This window comes from Hirsutella rhossiliensis (assembly GCF_020360975.1).
Source record: "Hirsutella rhossiliensis strain HR02 chromosome Unknown scaffold00013, whole genome shotgun sequence".
Taxonomy (NCBI): domain Eukaryota; kingdom Fungi; phylum Ascomycota; class Sordariomycetes; order Hypocreales; family Ophiocordycipitaceae; genus Hirsutella; species Hirsutella rhossiliensis.
The window spans coordinates 1,758,339-1,776,332 of record NW_025408679.1 but is presented as its reverse complement, the minus strand read 5'-3'; the positions used below and the strand labels follow the sequence as shown (position 1 = coordinate 1,776,332).

General features: G+C 53.5%; 3 protein-coding genes across 3 annotated transcripts; 2 read left to right on the top strand and 1 right to left on the bottom strand.

Annotated features, from left to right (window-relative positions):
* Positions 1-7,490: 7,490 nt before the first annotated feature.
* HRG_09734 (FAD binding domain-containing protein) lies at positions 7,491-9,346 on the top strand (the record flags this gene model as incomplete). The annotated part of the gene is made up of 4 exons (XM_044868205.1): positions 7,491-7,915; positions 7,963-8,742; positions 8,794-9,119; positions 9,174-9,346. 4 exons carry the CDS (start codon positions 7,491-7,493, stop codon positions 9,344-9,346), a joined length of 1,704 nt encoding a protein of 567 aa, XP_044716786.1.
* A 2,098-nt stretch (positions 9,347-11,444) lies between these two features.
* Positions 11,445-11,987, bottom strand: HRG_09733 (uncharacterized protein; the record flags this gene model as incomplete). The annotated part of the gene is made up of 1 exon (XM_044868204.1): positions 11,445-11,987. The coding sequence occupies one exon, from the start codon at positions 11,985-11,987 to the stop codon at positions 11,445-11,447; it is 543 nt and encodes a 180-aa protein (XP_044716785.1).
* Positions 11,988-15,742: 3,755 nt separating this feature from the next.
* On the top strand, positions 15,743-16,570 carry HRG_09732 (serine hydrolase (FSH1) domain-containing protein; the record flags this gene model as incomplete). The annotated part of the gene is made up of 2 exons (XM_044868203.1): positions 15,743-16,244; positions 16,293-16,570. 2 exons carry the CDS (start codon positions 15,743-15,745, stop codon positions 16,568-16,570), a joined length of 780 nt encoding a protein of 259 aa, XP_044716784.1.
* Between the last annotated feature and the right edge of the window lie 1,424 nt (positions 16,571-17,994).

The following is a 17,994-nucleotide window of genomic DNA, read 5'->3' as shown; positions in this document are numbered from 1 at the left end:
GATATGGATCCATGTATTTCCATACTATTGGCTGAACCACGCCACTAACAAGGGTTCCTACAGGGGGCTACCTACAGGGGCTGTGGGCCTGGAACCCCCGCTACAAATCCGCACATCCACAAAATCAGCCTCACCACCAACCCACAGCATACCATTATCACCTGGCGACAATGGATTCTGAGCCTGTGTTAGTTATGTTTCTTCGATTCTGAATCCATTGCTTCGGATTCATTCGCGTCTATATCTCCCAAGACAAGAGAAAACCTGCTTTTGGATCATGAAAACATGCTCATCTGGCAGTAATGTACCGGTAGTAAAAGGGTTAGGGGAAGCGGAGTTCAAAGGCAGGAACCGCCTCATATATTATCTTTATTGTCCCCAGAATGATCCCTACAGTACTTCTGTCACCGCCAGCTTTCGAAAACACCCTGAGGGCAAGAAAGTATGTCATCAACGTCGCAGAGAATTTATCTCCTCTTCAACCGTCCATCATCGAAGGATTTGATCAACTCTACGGGCAAGCGTGGGATCTGGGCCGTGTCTTCAAAGGCTACCTTGACCAAGAAATTATCAATAAAGAGAATTCGCCCTATTACGCCGCTTCTTTGGTCCTTCATCCAAGCTATCGCACGACGTACATCCACTCAAATTAGAAGAAGTGGCATAAAACTGCTTTCAAACGGGTCAAAGACCTTTGCTACTCTTACCGAAATACAAACGACGGTACAATTTCGTATCATGTACTGGACGAAGAAGAAGACAATGGCCTTGATGCATTTGATCGTATTTCAAGAAATCTGCAGAATTGTGCTCGACCTACAAGTCAAGACGAGTATGAAGATTACATCTCAGGTGATCCATATGAGATTGCGCCAACAACTGCTTTATCATGGTGGCTTCAAGAGCGACATAGGAACCGACGGCCGAAGTTATCACGAATGGCAATAGACATCCTATCAATGCCAGCGATGAGCGACGAGCCGGAACGGGTGTTTTCAGGGGCTCGTCGTACGATCTCCTGGGAAAGGGCACAATTGGATGCGGACCAAATTGAAAAGGAGAATTGGTTGAAGCATTGGGTGAAGAACAATGTCTTGAAGAGGGAAGGGGCGGTGGCGTGACCGTGGCGTGAGAATTCGTGCAAATTCCCGTCTGATTTCCTCCTCGTCTTGGAACAAAACACGTAAGATTTGCCTACCCTCTCTTTTTGACATTATCATTGAGCTCAATCAATTACTTCGTATTTTTAATTCACCATATGGTGTGAATTTGTCCATCTTGTCGAAGGTGTCTTCAGTGACATTTTGTCGTCGTGCACGGACCAAGTATGGAAAGGTGTATTGCAATACTTGCAATAAATGTGGGGCCGATACCGATTATCGATTGCAGGCCTTTCCATGTATGGAAAACCACCCTGGTGGGACAGCGGCTTCCCCGTCACCGGCACCATCCTCTTCGCCTGTCCTTAGCGTCTACCGCCGAAAGACGTCTCCTATTTGGCAGTATTGTCGAAGAGAAGAAGGTAGGAGTATTCCGGCAGCTTGGGTTGATTCCAATGGAACGAAATGGTGGCATTGCCAGCCCTGCTTCGACAAGAAAAGAGCGAAGAAATACAATTACTGTGGTGGGTCGTCCGCCATCGTCAATCATTTGCGAAAGGAGCACAATATCATTATTTCTGGGCGGCAGGAGACCAGGCGGGAAGTGACGCAAAGTCGCCTCGGAGACATCACCGCATTCCTGGCCAATGGAACTTTGGTCTCCACCAAGAAACGCAAGGCGACCGCAGAGGTAGATGCCCTAGACCAAGCGACTCTCCGCGAACTGTACTGCCGTTATACAGTAGCCTGCAGCCTCTCATTTGCTCATGTTGAGCAGCCGGCCTTTCGCGACTTTATCCGGTATATCCGTCCGGCCGCCGATGATCTCCTCCGAGGTCCGGCGACACGGTTAAAAATGACTTACAATGGGGCTACGACAACAAAAAGGAGTTTGTAAAGCGAGCTCTGCAGAATGCTCTCTCGTCAATCCACATTGTTCCAGACAATTGGACATCGCCGAATTGTTTGGGCGTAATAGGGTTTACAGTTCAATTCGTTACCGAAGATCATGGTCTGCAGTCCCTGGTGGTGAGGATAAAAGAATTGGAAGGACAGCACAGCGGCGAGAACATGGCAGAAGCCATCATGGAGTTCATACGAGAATATGGAATAGCGACAAAAGTTGGATACTTTATGATGGATAATGCCACCAACATGAATACCATGATCGACAAAGTCTCCGACGACTTGGAGCACGAGTTCGAAGTTTTCTACGATCCTCTTCCTCACCGACTTCGCTGTTTCGGCCACATCATTAACCTGGCCGTGATGGAGTTCCTCATAGGAAAGCGACCACCCACAGCAGATTCCTACCACGGACCGTCCGACGACGAAGTTAAGCAATGGAGAAAGCGAGGGGCGATAGGCAAATTGCATAATATCGTGGTCTACATCTGTCAGAACGGTCAGAGGACCGTAATGGGGCTGTCGAGCGATAATCACGATAGTCACAATAGTGATCACAATAGTGATCACAATGATGACCCCAAAAAAACCGTGTATTCCCCCCCCCCAAGGTCCAGAGGCGTAGGTCCTCTGGGCACATATAACAGAGGGTACTGTCGGCGCTATGAACCCCTAGGGTTCACCTGTAATGCTGCTGCCTACCAGGGGTCACCTGTAATGCTGCTGCCTACCAGGGGTCACCTGTAATGCTGCTGCCTGTCCCTTTAGTGTTGTGTCCACTTTAGGTGGCCTCGTTCTGACAACATCACCTGGACTCCCCAGCGACTTCAGACATTCACTGGTCTCACTGACGGTCTACGGCTACGGCGCGACAATGACACTCGTTGGAATTCGTGGCATAGCATGGTTGAGTGGGCCCTTAGAACAAAAGTCCGTCAAGGCATCACCATATTTTGTGCTCAAGAGCCTGCCCTGCAAGACGATGCTCTGACTTCCTCTGACTGGGTTACTCTGGCTGAAATTCACAAATTTCTCGAACCTTTTCACGACGCTACAATGGCCAACGAAGGCACCGGCAATTCCATCTCTGACGTTCTGCCAACCATGGACTATCTCTTGCATCACATTGAAGCGGCCAAGGAGGCCACTACCATCCCCCACTTGGCTACAATGATGGAGACGACATGGGCCAAATTAGCCGACTACTACGAATTGACGGAAGATTCGCCAGTCTATTCAGCAGCGACGGTATTAAATCCTTCCTCAAGTGGGCATATATGGAGAAGACTTGGGACGACAAGAATGAATGGATTGAGAGAGCTAAAGCTCGGGTAGGGGAGCTCTGGAGGAGGCATACAAATCTACCACTCCCTGCCCTGTTCTTCGACCAGCTTCCGCACAAGAGCCAAGTGCAAGACGACCAAATGGGTACAAAATGTGGATGAAAGAGCAAAGGCTACGATTTTCAACATGGATGACGACGAGTACGAAGTGTATTGCCGCGAGCCTGTGGTGATGGTATCGGATCCGTTGAAATGGTGGTTAGAGTCAGCGCAGCGGCGACGGTTCCTAACTTATCTTTGATGGCCATTGACCTTCTATCGATTGCGCCTATGTCTACTGAGACAGAGCGGCTCTTCTCCAAAGCCAAACTTTCGGTAACCGACCAGCGAGGATCTATGAACATTGAAACTTTAAATCTCTTGGAATGCCTACGATCCTGGGACCGGAGCGCTCTGATACTCCCATCCGAGGTAAGATTTCTGTTTCGTCAGATGAAGATTGTCTAATTATGGATTCCAGTGTCGCTATATCGATCCGGAAGCCACCGGTACCGGGTCTGAGCCTCTGATTCAGGAAAGAGGCGAGGAAAGCTGCAGGTAAGGCAGGCAATTCGGTGAGGGCGCTGGAAAACTTGAAGGCAACCTTGCAGGTGCGACGGGTGCAATGCCAAATGTCAGACTATATGTTCACACTAATAGTGTAGACCACAGTTTGCACTGTAGTTCAGTTTGGCCGTGACGAACAGACTAATAGTTCAGTTTGAACATCTCAGGCACACTGGTAGTGTAGTGCGGCCAAGTCACACGCACTGAATGAGCAGTTTGAGGGGTCCAAACGCACTGGCCACACTATTAGGAGCATTGGACCAACCAGGCATACCGAAAGGCAATGGGCTTGCCATTGCGCTACAGCAAGACTGAATATGACTGGTGCCTCGACTGGAAGCAAATGTCAAGGAGCTGCGGCTCGAGGCAATGGACCAAGGTAGAGATGATGGCATACCTTGATTGGGATAAGGCAGAAGAAGAGCGATTAGATGCCCGGGTGGCCGAGGAAATTCAGGTGCAGCCTTTCTCACGAGAAAGAGGTACTGCAGGTATATGGGCTGACTGCGAGAGAGACTCAGAGGAACAGCAGGCATTTTATTCACATATATAAGTGGTGATGATGCCGGCGATGCGAAAATGTGAGGCAGATCGTGAGATCACCGACATGCACCGGCGTGTAGCACTGTAGCTGGCCAATTTTTTGGCGGTGAACTTCCCGCGCACCCTCCCTTGCCACGCAACAGCGGCGCCCTTTGCGTCACGTCAATCTACCAAATAGGGAAGGCTATGGGTTCGAACCCCAAGGAATATCCTCCTTTGCAATTAATTGAAGCTATATGTATGCAGCAAGCATGCTGTATCGGTGAGGCCGACTGCGAGCGCAGTTGGCGGCGGCCCAAATGGCCTGCCAGGCTTACATAACAGGCGCGGACGTCCGCGCCGACTTTAAAGGCGCGGGGGTCCGCGCCTGCATTGGCTCCTGCAGGGCCAGCGACGACTCTCACCTCCACGCGGTGCTGGCTGGAAATCTGCGAATACTGTTGCCGTCGGGTATTCGCAGAGCCAAGAAGAGTCACAACCGATCAGCATTTGTCCGCTGGTTTGGGCTACGGGACGGGTTAGGGCTCCCAAGCCCTACCGCCCACAAGCCACAAGGGAACACTTTAAAAACCATCCGACCCACGACCGCGACATCGAGCCTACACGAGATGAACAAACGGGTTGTGGACTAGGACACCCTTGGGGTGCCTTGGGCTGCGCCGCTGGAAGGAGAAAGCGCCGCGTTGGGGAAACGACTGGAAAGCGAAATTGCAGCAGACGAACGACAGAACCGACAGGGAACATGAAGCGAATGACAGAAAAGCACATTGAGCTCGAGGAAACGACAAGACGCATAGCGCGCTTTCAACCACACGGAGAACGACAAGGCACTTTGGTTAGTAGGAGACTGAACTCTGCGTCGCTCGGCTGTTCCGGTTACAGAAAGGACGCAGATGGACAAACTCCTGCGAGACACGGTCGGCCTTGCCAGAGAGATCTTGCAAGGCAGCGCGAAACAGATTGACAATCTGCGGGGCGCAGCATACAATGGAAGCGACGGAAGACTGGGTGGGCGGACTGCAGCTACGACACTTTCTGTATGGCTCGAGAGGACGGACGCGCGTGTCGGTCGCCTTAGAGGACGGGATCTTGTAGGTGACCGTCGAGGACGAAGCCTACAAGTTGGCCGTTGAGGGAGGCTTAAGGAGCAAACTGGTATTGACTTGCGAACCGGCTGTGCCCCGTATATGGAGCGGATAAGGATCGAAGGGGATGCAAGGTAGAGGGTCTATGTAGGTAGACACGCTGCCCGCCTCTACGACATATTCTTGAATATGAATCAATACTTGGAATACAGGCGGCAGAAAGCGACCTATGTGGCTGTGGTCAAGCAATCGAGACAGTGGAGCACTTCCTCTTTCGATGTAAGGCATGGATCTCTGAAAGAGAAAGCATGATGAAATGCAATCGAACCAAGATGGGAAATCTGTCTTTCTTCCTAGGAGGAAGTCGATGTCCGATGGCGACAAATGGAAGCCGAACCTACCAGCAGTACGCGCTACGATCAAATTCGCGATGGCAACCGGGAGACTAGACACGGACCAACGATGACAGTACTGGCAAACCAGGGTGCACAGTACTAGCACCATACAGCCTCTCATTGACAGACCGGGCTTCAGCTGCTGAGAATAGGATGCTGAACACTTGGAGAAATGGGCCTTCAAGCAGGCCTGTCAACAGCGAACGAGGCTGAAATGTACGGATAGGAGCAAAATGTGGGGCTTCTGGGTGTTGCAGTCGAAAGTGGAGGATCTGTAAATAGCTTAGTGTCGCGGCCCTCTAGGGTTGGTCCCTCCGGGCGGAATAAATTGCATTGCATTGCATTGGCTCCTGCAGTCGAAAGTGGAGGATCTGTAAATAGCTGAGTGTCGCGGCCCTCTAGGGTTGGTCCCTCCGGGCGGAATAAATTGCATTGCATTGCATTGGCTCCCGAGTACATGGTTTCTTCTCACCTAAAGCCCAACGCTTCTTTCCATCTGTTTCCAGCCTCGTTCGCTGTGACATGACAGGCCTGCTTGAAGGTCAGTTTCTCCAAGTGTTCAGCGTCCTACCTTCAGCGACTGAAGCGCGATCTGCCAAGTTGAAGGCTGTTGTGTTAGTATGGTTGTTCTTGATCAGTACATGGCCCGTTAACGGTCCATACTGAAGCGTTTTGTCGCCAATGCGAACTGTATCGTCGCACGCACAGCCCCAATATCAGGTTGCCACTTGTCGTCGTCTGACTCTGCCTTGCCTCCTAGGAAGAAAGACAAGTCTCCCACCTTTCCGCGCGCATATCGCAGCATGGTCTCTCGTTGTACCGTCCATCTTCTGCATCGAAAGAGGAAATGCTCCACTGTTTCTGCAGACTGCCCACAAGTGCACTCATCCGATTCCACCGCCCCGATTTTGCAGAGGTAGCTAGGTATCGTGAGACGCGGTCGCGTTGTGGCGGCGCGTGCAGACCCTGCAGACTGTGTGACTTATGTTGTAGTAGTAAACTTGCTGTACAGCTATGTACAGCTGTCGCGCCCGTCGGCGCACTTGCCTAAATAGGACTAAACATCGTGCCCTTAGGCGGGAAGCATCGTGCCCTTAGTGTGGCCCCCATAAACCGTTCTTTTGCCTTCATGGAAGCTGCATGTGGCGGAGGGGCGTGTAAAGCGGGTTAGCCGCTTCGCGGTGCGCCACCCTACGATACATTGCGACAGGCCTCCCTTGCGCCATGCGCGCGCCCTGCAAATTTGGTGGCGGGCGCGGCAGGGCGCCAAAAAGGTGGGCTACTGTATAAATAGCAATTCCCTACAGTACAAATAGCAATCCTCCTATTCGTACTAGGGGGGGCCGACTTCCTTTCCACACAGGGTCGGAGGCCCACTTTTAGGCCCCCTAGTAGGCCCACAGCTTTCTACCCTTTGAAGAGTAGTCCTATTTGTACTCGGACATTTCCCTTAAATCTTCCATCATCTTTATGATCATCAATCAATTGAACCTCTCTACAATTGCCTATTTAGGCAATCCTATGACTGGCTCTCTGTTGCGTAGGAAGGTGACAGAAACCCTCGTTTCTGACATGGAGCACACAGATATCCTCATTGTGGGCGCCGGCCCAACCGGACTCCATCTTGCATATAACCTACGCCGACTCGGCGTCCCATGCCGCATCATCGACCGAAGCCCCGAAATATCGCCCCACACCCGCGCTGTTGCCTTTACGCCGCGGACGCAGGAGATATTCGAACAGACTGGTCTCCTTCCCGTATTTCGTCCATTTATGACACGCGCATCCCATTTCAATATGATCGGGTTTGGCCGCATTCGCATGCAGAACCGTTTCAGTGCCCTGCCTTCCAAGTTCAATTATGCTGGAGTGCTTATCCAGCCTGTATTCGAGCAGGTCATGACCACAGAGTTGCAGCGCGTTGGCGGCGTGTCTGTTGAGCGCAGCACCGAGCTGCTGTCGTTTTCCGTTAATGACTCGGGCGTTACTGCAACGCTGTTACGAAAGGCCAATGCAAAGTGTACAAGTGGTTCGCGCAGTCAAGGGCCAGCACGTCCGAGCCCACAAAGGAAGCCGGTGATGAAGAGCTCACCGTCCGGGCCAAGTTTCTCGTCGGCTGCGACGGCACGCACAGCACAGTCCGCAAGCAGATGGGCTGGAAGTTCCTTGGCAAATCCACTGGCATACGCCATGCACACGCCGACGTAGCCGTCGAGACAAGCATACCGCACATGTCAGAACCCAGCATCGTTTGGAATAACGTCGGGGCGTTGATGATTGTCCCTCTTGGTAACGGCAAGCATCGCGTCACTGTCAGGATCGACGGCTTGGTTCCCGACGGCGCGCCGATTGAAGCTGAGGAGCTTCTCAACATGGTCAGAGCACGCGTCGAGCCGCAGTTCTCTATCCGGTTCAAACAGGTCGACCGGGTCACCACGTACGTGATCCACGAGCGCATGGCCGAGCGATACAACGATGGGCACGGGCGTGTGTTTATCGCTGGTGACGCAGCGCACTGCCATTCGCCAATGGGTGGCCGTGGCATGAACACGGGTCTGCAGGACGCCCACAACCTCGCGTGGAAACTGGCGCTGCTCTGTCACGGCGTCGGCGATCACGCTGTGCTTGCCCAGTCCTTCGCGACGGAGCGCCGCCCGATCGCTGAACATATCATCGGATACTCGGGAGCGCTAACTCGACAGAACTGGAACGCGTCGTGGCTCTCGCTGCGGATCCGCGCGTATTCACTGCCGCTTATCCCAAAGTCGTGGATAAACCGGCGCCAGCTGGAGAATTCCGACCTGATGTATCGTTATTCCGCCGGGTCGCCGCTCATTGCTGCGAGCACAGTGTCGGGCACGCCGCGCATTCCCAGCATGAACGAGATGGTGCAGGTCGGTCGACGGCTGCCGTACGGGACGCTTCGCGACGCACTATCCTGGCGGCGCACCAGCTTGCAGCTGCTTGCAGGCTCCGACGCCTTCTTCGGCATGTTCGTGTTCGCTGCTCCGACCGATATTGCGCTGGCTGCGTCGCTGGCATCGCTCTCGGCCGCGCTACGCTTGCTGCCGTGCGGGACGGACAATATCGTTCTGTCGCCGGTAGAGCTGGCGCAAGGCACCGACAATGGGGACGCCGACATGCGCCCGCGTCCCGTCAAGTTACTGTTTGCCATCCGCGTTGTGGTTCCGTCCGGGTTCCGTAAGCTCATATCCAATGCCCCCGCGAACACGGTGGTCTTTGTCGACGTGGAAGCCGATGTCGCCCACTCGCTCGGCGTCGACGGAGAATGGCCCGCCAAGCGCGAGAGCATTCTGGTGGTCACGCGGCCCGACGGCATCATCGGATTTACCGCAACACTGAAGAGCGAGCATGCCGCCACATGGCGCGGACTCGAGGCGTACTTCTCAGGCTTCATGTCGGCATAGTTGAGGAACGGACTAGGTACTCGTGCCCGTCCCACTTTTCTGGATTCCGGCAAGCCTTCACCAGCCAAGCTGGCTCTTTCTATGTTTTCTGCCCGTAGGCTCCCGTGGGCCTACGGCCCAGCTGACTGCGTGGGCTTTCTCAGTCACCCGGCTCTGACCGAAGACTGACTAATATTACGGCTTTACCGCCGTGCCGGAACCCGCTGACGGGGAAGGGACCTGAGAATCCGAGCGGCCACAGAGTCCAAGAATTGCTAGATAGGGTAGAAGTAAGGAAGGCGCGACGGGTTTCCGGCGAGCACCCTCATCTTGTACTATACCTAGCCTAGCACGTCTTTTGCCCTTATAGGGATGTCCCAGACGGTAATCAATACTACTACTACTACTACTACCAGCCAAGCTGGCAACTCTCCCCTGTAAAAAATTCTTCTCTTCTGCGGGCTGTTAGCAGCCTGTTAGTGGATAATTATTTTCAGGTCACCCGACCATGCTTCTGCCTCTCTAGCCCTAACGGGGCTCTAGCAAGCACCAAAAGGCAGACTTTGGAGAGTTCGTCTCCTCTTGGGAAGCTGGTCTCGAATAACGGCATGCCTCGCGCTGCCTCGCCTTCTGCCGCCTCGCGGCATCGCCTACTTCTGCCGCCTTTACTGGCTGGCCTCGACTTCTGCCGCCTCGCGGCCCCGACCTCTTCTGCCGCCTCGCGGCCCGACTTCTTCTCGCCCTTCCTGGCACGCCTCGCGCTGCCTCGCACCCTCTGCCGCCTTTACTGGCTGGCCTCGCCTTCTGCCGCCTTGCGGCTCTGCCTCCTTCTGCCGTCTCGCGGCTCCGATCTTGCCGCCTTGCGGCCCTTTCTGCCGCCCAGCGGCCACGACTTCCTCTGGACTGGTGGGCCGCGGGGGCCCCGAGGAGCTACAAGAGCCTAGAGCTCAAGGCCTCACCCGGGTGTCCCCGGGCTGCACCAATCGACAACACCTCCACCACCTGCTTGCTACGAGGAGCAGGCACGGGGACTTCGCCGACTGTCATGACCACGAAGTGGTCCTGGATCGAACGCTCCTGCGGAGAAGACAATCGCCATCGGGGCGAACCCCGATTAACATTGCTACACTCTCTGCTTCCTTTTCTTTTCTTTTCTTTCTGCCCCGTAGGCCCTCCTCGAGGGGCTTGCGGCCGGCCCATGACTTCGTGGGCTTTCTCAGTCACCCGGCCTCGGCCAAAGACTGACTACTATTACGGCTTAACTGCCGTGCCTGGAACCCGCTGACGGGGGAAGGGCCCCGAATTTCCGACCGGCCTCAGAGCCTCAGAATTGCTAGATGGAGTGGTTAGGTGCTACACACGGTCCTTAGTCCAGGTACTCGGGATATTCTATGTATCTAGTCTTCTCTAGCCTAGCACGTCTTTTGCTGTCGAGAAGACGGTCCGAACGAGTTGAGGTCTCTAGGTCTCTCTAGGTAATACAGCTTGAAACCAGGTAAGAAGGGAAGTCTGCAGACTGTTGTTTCTTCTTCCTAGACCACTGAGGGGTCCGGAGGATCTCCTATTCGAACGGGGACCCTTTGAGGAGTCCGGCATAACTATTACTGGCTCGGGGACCTCGAGAGACTGAACTATCGATCTCATAGCTAGAAGAGCTATTCGATCGGGGAGATGGAGCTGATGTTGCTGACGTAGATGACTTACGTGGCCTTCACTAAGTGGCAAGAAGTGCCCTCTTCCTGATAGAATGTATACTATACCTGAAAACGGGATATCAACTTGGGAGAAGCTTGGAGGGATATAAAAGGGGCTGCTTGGACGGGAAAGGAGGCAACCGGGGAGGGAGAGATAGAAGACAATATCTGATCGCGTGATACTCTGTAGTCCACCCCGAATTAAATCACAACAGATGTCAAGCCTCCTATAACGTTAGTCGAGCCAGGGCCATCAACAACCAGCCCCCGATTCTCCTCCCAAAACTTCGCCGCCTCATCTCGATCCAACAATACGAACCGTTCAACCGCCCTATACTGGCGCCACGAGCCCCCAGTAAACTGCGTACCCTTGAAGAAAGCATCTGTATCTTCAGGCATGACATCCGTCCACACGCTGTATTGCCTTACAAGACCCTTCTCGTCTTGCTCCAGCGTTCCGCGAGCTTCATCCGCTCCTCCACCCAGGCCGCGCTGACCTTGTCGCCCGCCGTGGCTCTGCGGTGGAAAACATGGATCGCGAAATTTCCCTGCTCAGCAAACCTCTCTGTCGCAACGCCCAATGCTCCAACTCTCTTGGCCAGGATGCCCTTTTGGTCTTGGCGGCAGAAGATGTGCTTGCCAGCCGACTCGTGGTACACCGGGTCCTGGAAGCTCCTCCAGACGACACTTGTGCTTGGCCAGTACAGACACGAAAGAAAGTCCCACGGATCGTCGTCCATGTCGCCGCAGAGGTTGTTGGGGTCTTGAAGATCCATGGCGCCAAATTGGACATAGTTGAGTGGTAGACCACTGTGCTGGTGACCAACGCGGGCGAGGTTGGCGTGAACATTATGGTATTCGTGCTGGAAGCGGTCCTGATCCCAGGAGGGTTCCTTTTGGACAGAGATGAACCACATCACTTCATTTTGGGTGTCGTACTGTGCATGTGGTTGAGATATGTCTGACATGGTCGTAGAATAGTGAGATATGATACTAGTGAAGAAAGAGGATGTAGTAGGGCCAGGAGCGTAGGAAGAAAATTCTGTCGAGAAGAAGGTCCGAACGAGTTGAGGTCTCTAGGTCTCTCTAGGTAATACAGCTTGAAACCAGGTAAGAAGGGAAGTCTGCAGACTGTTGTTTCTTCTTCCTAGACCACTGAGGGGTCCGGAGGATCTCCTATTCGAACGGGGACCCTTTGAGGAGTCCGGCATAACTATTACTGGCTCGGGGACCTCGAGAGACTGAACTATCGATTTCATAGCTAGAAGAGCTATTCGAACGGGGAGATGGAGCTGATGTTGCTGACGTAGATGGCTTACGTGGCCTTCAGTAAGTGGCAAGAAGTGCCCTCTTCCTGATAGAATGTATACTATACCTGAAAACGGGATATCAACTTGGGAGAAGCTTGGAGGGATATAAAGGGGCTGCTTGAACGGGGAGAGAGCAATCAACACATGCATTCTCGCATACCATCTGATCATATGATACTCGACCTTCGAAAAGTCCCTTATCCACTTCTATGCCCACTTTTGCTCTCTCCTTCGCGAGAAATTCCGACAGGCAAAGTCTACCGTATTAACTCACTAAATTGAGCCGGTCTCAGCGCCACTAAATTTGTATACGCTACGTACCTAGCTGTTGTCAGAATGGTGGTTCTGCGGCTCAGGCCTAATGAGGAAATAGATGGGTATGGCACGATGGATTAATGCTTGATGCAGCAGCTTGTGTGAAGCCGCAAAAAGAGGTTGTATTGATGTGATGACGTGTGTGTTTGAGGACTCGTTGGAGGCCTCGTTCCTCCCTAAGCAAGAGGAAATTGGCTGCCGGGTGTACCCGGGTTCTGCACGTGATGATGCACGTGATCTTACATGTGTTTTTACCGGTCAGTTCCGAACATTGCGATCTAGCTCTGCGGGAGGCATCGCGAACGCCGGCTTCAAAAGCTTCAAAAATGGGGCCAAGGTAAAGAGGCTAGAATGTAGGCATAGGAAATGGGGCGAAAATGCGTCGAGCCGACTAAGGATGGCTCGGGCGGGGACAGCTAGGTACGTAGCGTATACAAATTTAGTGGCGCTGAGACATGCAGGGCCCCTCTTTCCCAGACGTTGAGACCGGCTCAATTTAGTGAGTTAATACAGTATTGTGTCGGCAGGGGATTGCTTTTTCTTAGGAATCCCTGTACGTACGACTTGAAAATCGGGCTCAGGCCCGCACGCATTTATGTAGTAGCTTTCCCCTCTTTCTTCGTAATAGTTACTGTCGGTGGACCAGGGTAGCCCTGTTAGGGAGGGACCCGGAGAAGGGATTCCTGGCCCATGTAGCAGGAACGCATGAGGACTTCCTGAGTAAGGAAGGCAACCCATTTTATGCGTGGGCACAGCCACGTATGCGTGGGTAGAGCCCATTACTCAGGAGGTCCCCAGAAGTCCCTAAGACCTCCTGTATAAATAGTCTCTTCAGACTGCCCCTTTAGATATAGAACATGCATCTTGAACCTTCGTGTATGACCCCCTTCTTATTCCGATGTGTAACGTTCCACCAACACGTACATAGTCGAGTAATAGGGCGGGCGCGACGAGGCGGCCAGGCGCGCGCCAAATTGTGGTGGGCGGGTCCCTCTTCCAAATGGGGTTTAAGTCTCCGTGCATGTTTCGAAATTCGTCCGTGCATGTTTCGTTACTCTACTCGTGCCCGCCCCCACTTTTTCGGATTTAAAGTTGGGTGAGTCGAAGCGAAATCCGAAAAAGTGGGGGCGGGCACGAGTAGTTTCTTTTGATCGCAGCCTTCGTACTAGGGGGGACTAAAATTCGTCCCGCATCTCCCTCTGGGAGGGGGGGCGCCGGCGACCGAGGAAAAGATAAGCGACCGGGAAAAGTCGCGGAGAGGGGGGCCTAAGTCCCTTAGTCAACCCCCCGAGTACTTGAAATGAGATTTTTCCAGGTTTATCGACTCAAGCTGTAGGGTATGTGATGAAGGCTTCCAGCCATCGCACCAGTCGCAGGTGGTAACCTTATCCTTGGGGCGCAGCAGAAGTCGCAAATCGCGCGTGTTTTTGCTTTTGCAGACAATGTGTCTCGGCGCAGATCGGGGGTCTAGGCGTGTCGCATCCCACTTAGGTGGGGCGAATTTTAGTGCTCCAAATAAAGTGGAGCATCGCACGGGGAGGGTTTCACCCCGTCAATTTTTCCCCCTCAAGACTTTAGTTCGCGACGAGAGGCATGTTGATACCTATGCCTGAATGTGACCTGACCTCAGATATCAAGTATATCAAGTATATCAATTCAATTCAAGTTAATCAAGTTGACAGGCGATTTCATTTCAAGTAATCAAGTTACACCCTCAACCTTGACTTACTTGAATTGAAGTCAGCGCTGGGATTATGTGGAAAGAGACCACATTTCTCCCAAGCGGATAAAATTGGGGGGTGGTTATCCGTACAACACATTTTGGTAAATGTACAACAAAAGGCGGGGCAGACGTGGCGCCACCTTTTTCTATTGGCTGGCTCTATACGCCACAGTACGCCACAGTCAAATGTATAGAAGGTACTTAGTACGTGCGCATCACCCGACTACTCGCGCAATACGACATGGCAGCAGGCAGGCTATAGCCTTGTGAGGCTGCAAGCCGCCTGATTTGTATGGCCTCTGCTTGTGTGCCCTCTTCTTGTATAGCCTTGCAACACTCTGCAGGCTTCACAACGTCTGGCTGTTATGGCCTTGCAACCTCTGCCTGTGTGGCCTTGTGTAAGTGCTATGCCTGCATGCCTACGACCTTTGGCCATGTATTAGGTACACCCAAGCCACGTTTACTCCACTTTCTCTTGTACATTTACCAAAATGTGTTGTACGGATAACCACCCCCTAAAATTGTAGCCTTTTTGAACGTGCGGTTCCGGATCTCTTGAAGGTGGAATAGGAAGTCAGTCTTCTTAAAGTCAGTGGCTCCATCTGCAACCTCACGGTATAAGACTTGCTGGTGCCAGTGCTTATATGAGCGGAACACGCCTACATCGAGAGGCTGAAGTAGATGTGTAAGATGTGGCGGTAGGGGGAAAAGCTCGATCTTATGTTGCTTGCAAAGGTGGACGATCTCGCTACTTGGGGGGACTAAAATCCGTCCCGATTCCCGCGCATATGACTTGACATGCGCGGGAATCGGGACGGATTTTAGTCCCCCCAAGTACTCTATTTATATCCCCTTTTCGTAAGTACAAGTACTAGGGGGCTGGGCTCCGTTCCCCAGCCTCCCCCTTTGCATAGGCTTTCTGAGCCTCGTATATACAGTCTCCCTACAGCCTATGTGGCTGCCTTATGCTGTCTCAAATCTCTCTGCAAACTTCTGACTAGCCCTAACAGGACCCTTAGCTGTATACCCCTCATGGTCACCCAAAGCTCAAGATCTCAGACGTGCTGTCGAGAAGAAGGGTCTAAGACTTGGTCCTGAAGCCTGATAGCCAGCTGAAGGTGTAGGGAGAGACAGGTGAAACTGGGAGGACGTGGCAAGCTGACGCGGAGAGGGGGTGCCTATGCATTAGTAAGTCCGCAAGGAAGAAGATGGAGCACAGAGGAAGAAGCAGGACAGAAAGGAGGAATGAACACACATGCACCCTAAAATATTATGCCCTCTGCCCTGCTCTCTTCGCGAGACGTGCTTCGCGAAACCCTCAATCGTTACGAAACCATAATTCTACTCTTCCTCTGAATTCCACCATTCCGTCACAATGGCGCTTGGGTCCGAAGGCAGCGACTCATCCCTCCACTTTCCGCGTATTCTATGTCTCCACGGTGGTGGCACCAACGCTCGCATCTTTCGAATGCAATGCCGTGCTTTCAAGTACCACCTCGGCAGCGAATTCCGTTTTGTCTTCGCAGAAGCTCCTTTCCCTGCAAGACCAGGTCCCGACGTCACTGCCGTGTATAGCAATTGCGGCCCGTTTCGCGGCTGGCTCCGGCCGGTGGACGAGACTGAAGATCAGGACTTCTATGCCGCCGAAGCTTCTATGTTAATCCAGAACTCCATCAACACCGCCACCATTGCCGACAACCATCTCGGCGCAACTGGCGAGGTTGTTGGGGTTCTGGGCTTTAGCCAAGGCGCCAGGATCGCAGCCAGCCTCCTCTATAACCAGCAACTGCGTTGTCAACAGCTTGATGGTGGCTCTGAGATGAAAACAAACAGCGTAATGAACTGGCCAAACTTTCGCTTTGCTGTTTTACTAGCAGGTCGTGGCAGGCTGGTCTGGCTCATGCCTGATGTTCCGATGCCTCAAGGACTTGTTCCTCCACTGCAGCCCTCTGCCATACCGCCCTTGCTGCAAGACGACGCTCCTGGCTGGGAAGGGCTACATCTCCATGACAAGCTGCAGCTGCCTACGGTCCATGTCCACGGCCTCAAAGATGTAGGGCTGGAGTTCCACCGGCATCTGGCCAAACGGTACTGTATTCCCGGCTCATATACTATCATCGAGTGGCAGGGTGAACACCGCGTACCCATCAAGACCAAGGACGTTTTTCCTGTCGCGGAGCAGATGTTACGTCTCGCGCAGTGATTATAGGTGGATTTCCTGGGCAACTCCTGGCTGGAGAGAGTCGAGAGCTAGTGGGCAAAATTGTTCAATACCGTAAAATACTGCGTCACACCTTGCACTTCAGGGATGTGGTGCAAGGCGTACAATCAGCCGAAGGCTGCGAGTCTGGCCAACAGTCAACCAGTCACCGAACAATCAGTACAGTATCTACAATCATACACTTCATTTGTGCCTTGGAAAGCGTCGTTCTTGTTGCGGAGCCGGCGACGACGCCGTGAAAGGAGACAACAGGAGGCGTCGAGGGGAAGTGGCCGCCGGGCGCCAAGGAGCGCGGGAGGACGCTCAGGGAAGAGATCAGCGGGGCCGCAAAGAGGAGAGAGGGGAGGCCTACGGCTGGTAGCCCTGGTCGCGGACGACGAGGGCGGGCATCGTATAGAGGAGAGTCTCGCCGACGTCGGCCTCGAGACCGTCGCGGCGCTCGACCTCCCAGGCGAGGGCGTACGGATGGACGCGGCCGGACATAAAGAACCACTGTTCAGACCAATCCGAGTTGACGACCGGCACGCCGTAGATTGAGAGATTTAAGCTAAAGAAGAGGGGGGAGACATCGTTGTCACCTCCCCCCGCCCGGAGGGGAGCGTAGTCGAGCGCCAGCAGCCACGAGGGGGCGGGTAGGAGGACGCGGGCAATGGCCTCGGCGTTGAGGCCCCTCACGCGGTGCTCGTCCTGGTGGGCGAACCTCACGGGGCAGTCGGGCTGGGCAAAGAACATCATGGTCATGTCGCCGCCGGCGCCCTTATTGCTGGTAAGAGGCCTACGAAGGTGCGGCGGAGAGTTGGTGGTGGGCGGCGTCGGGGACATTATAGCCCTCTAGCAGGATGTACCATGCACCACCAATAGGATATCCACAGCGGGGTTTTGGTGGCTGATTCAGCGGCTGAGCGCCACAACACCGCAGTTTAGCGTCCGTGCCCTCAGCGGCTTCCAATATCCACCCTTGTCCACGGTCGGCCGGACGGCCGACCGCCGCCCGGAACGCCGCGTCTTGAAGGGCTCTCAAGGCTCGACGAGCTCGTCAAATTACGAGGGAGGAAACAAAAATAGTGTATTTCTACCTCTTTGGTTGTACAACTTTTGCCTTTCTGTTGGCTCGGGCTGTTTGCAAAATAAGTCCAGCGAGCAGCCGGTTTGCTGCTGTTGTAAGTTGACAATGTGCATCGCGGCCTCCTCGCTACACCTGTGGGCCTTCGCCACCTTGCGAATCTCCCTTATAACCTCGAGCCGTAACGAATACCACTGCAATTCATTTTGTCGCCCGGCGCGCCACCGGCTTCCCCATCTACCGTCGAGGTCGGCAATGGCTGGCCCGCCTCGAAGGCCAACCGTCCACTCGCTCCAGAGCGCCTCGACCATTTTACTGCTCGGCACATCTGATACCGTGGCGG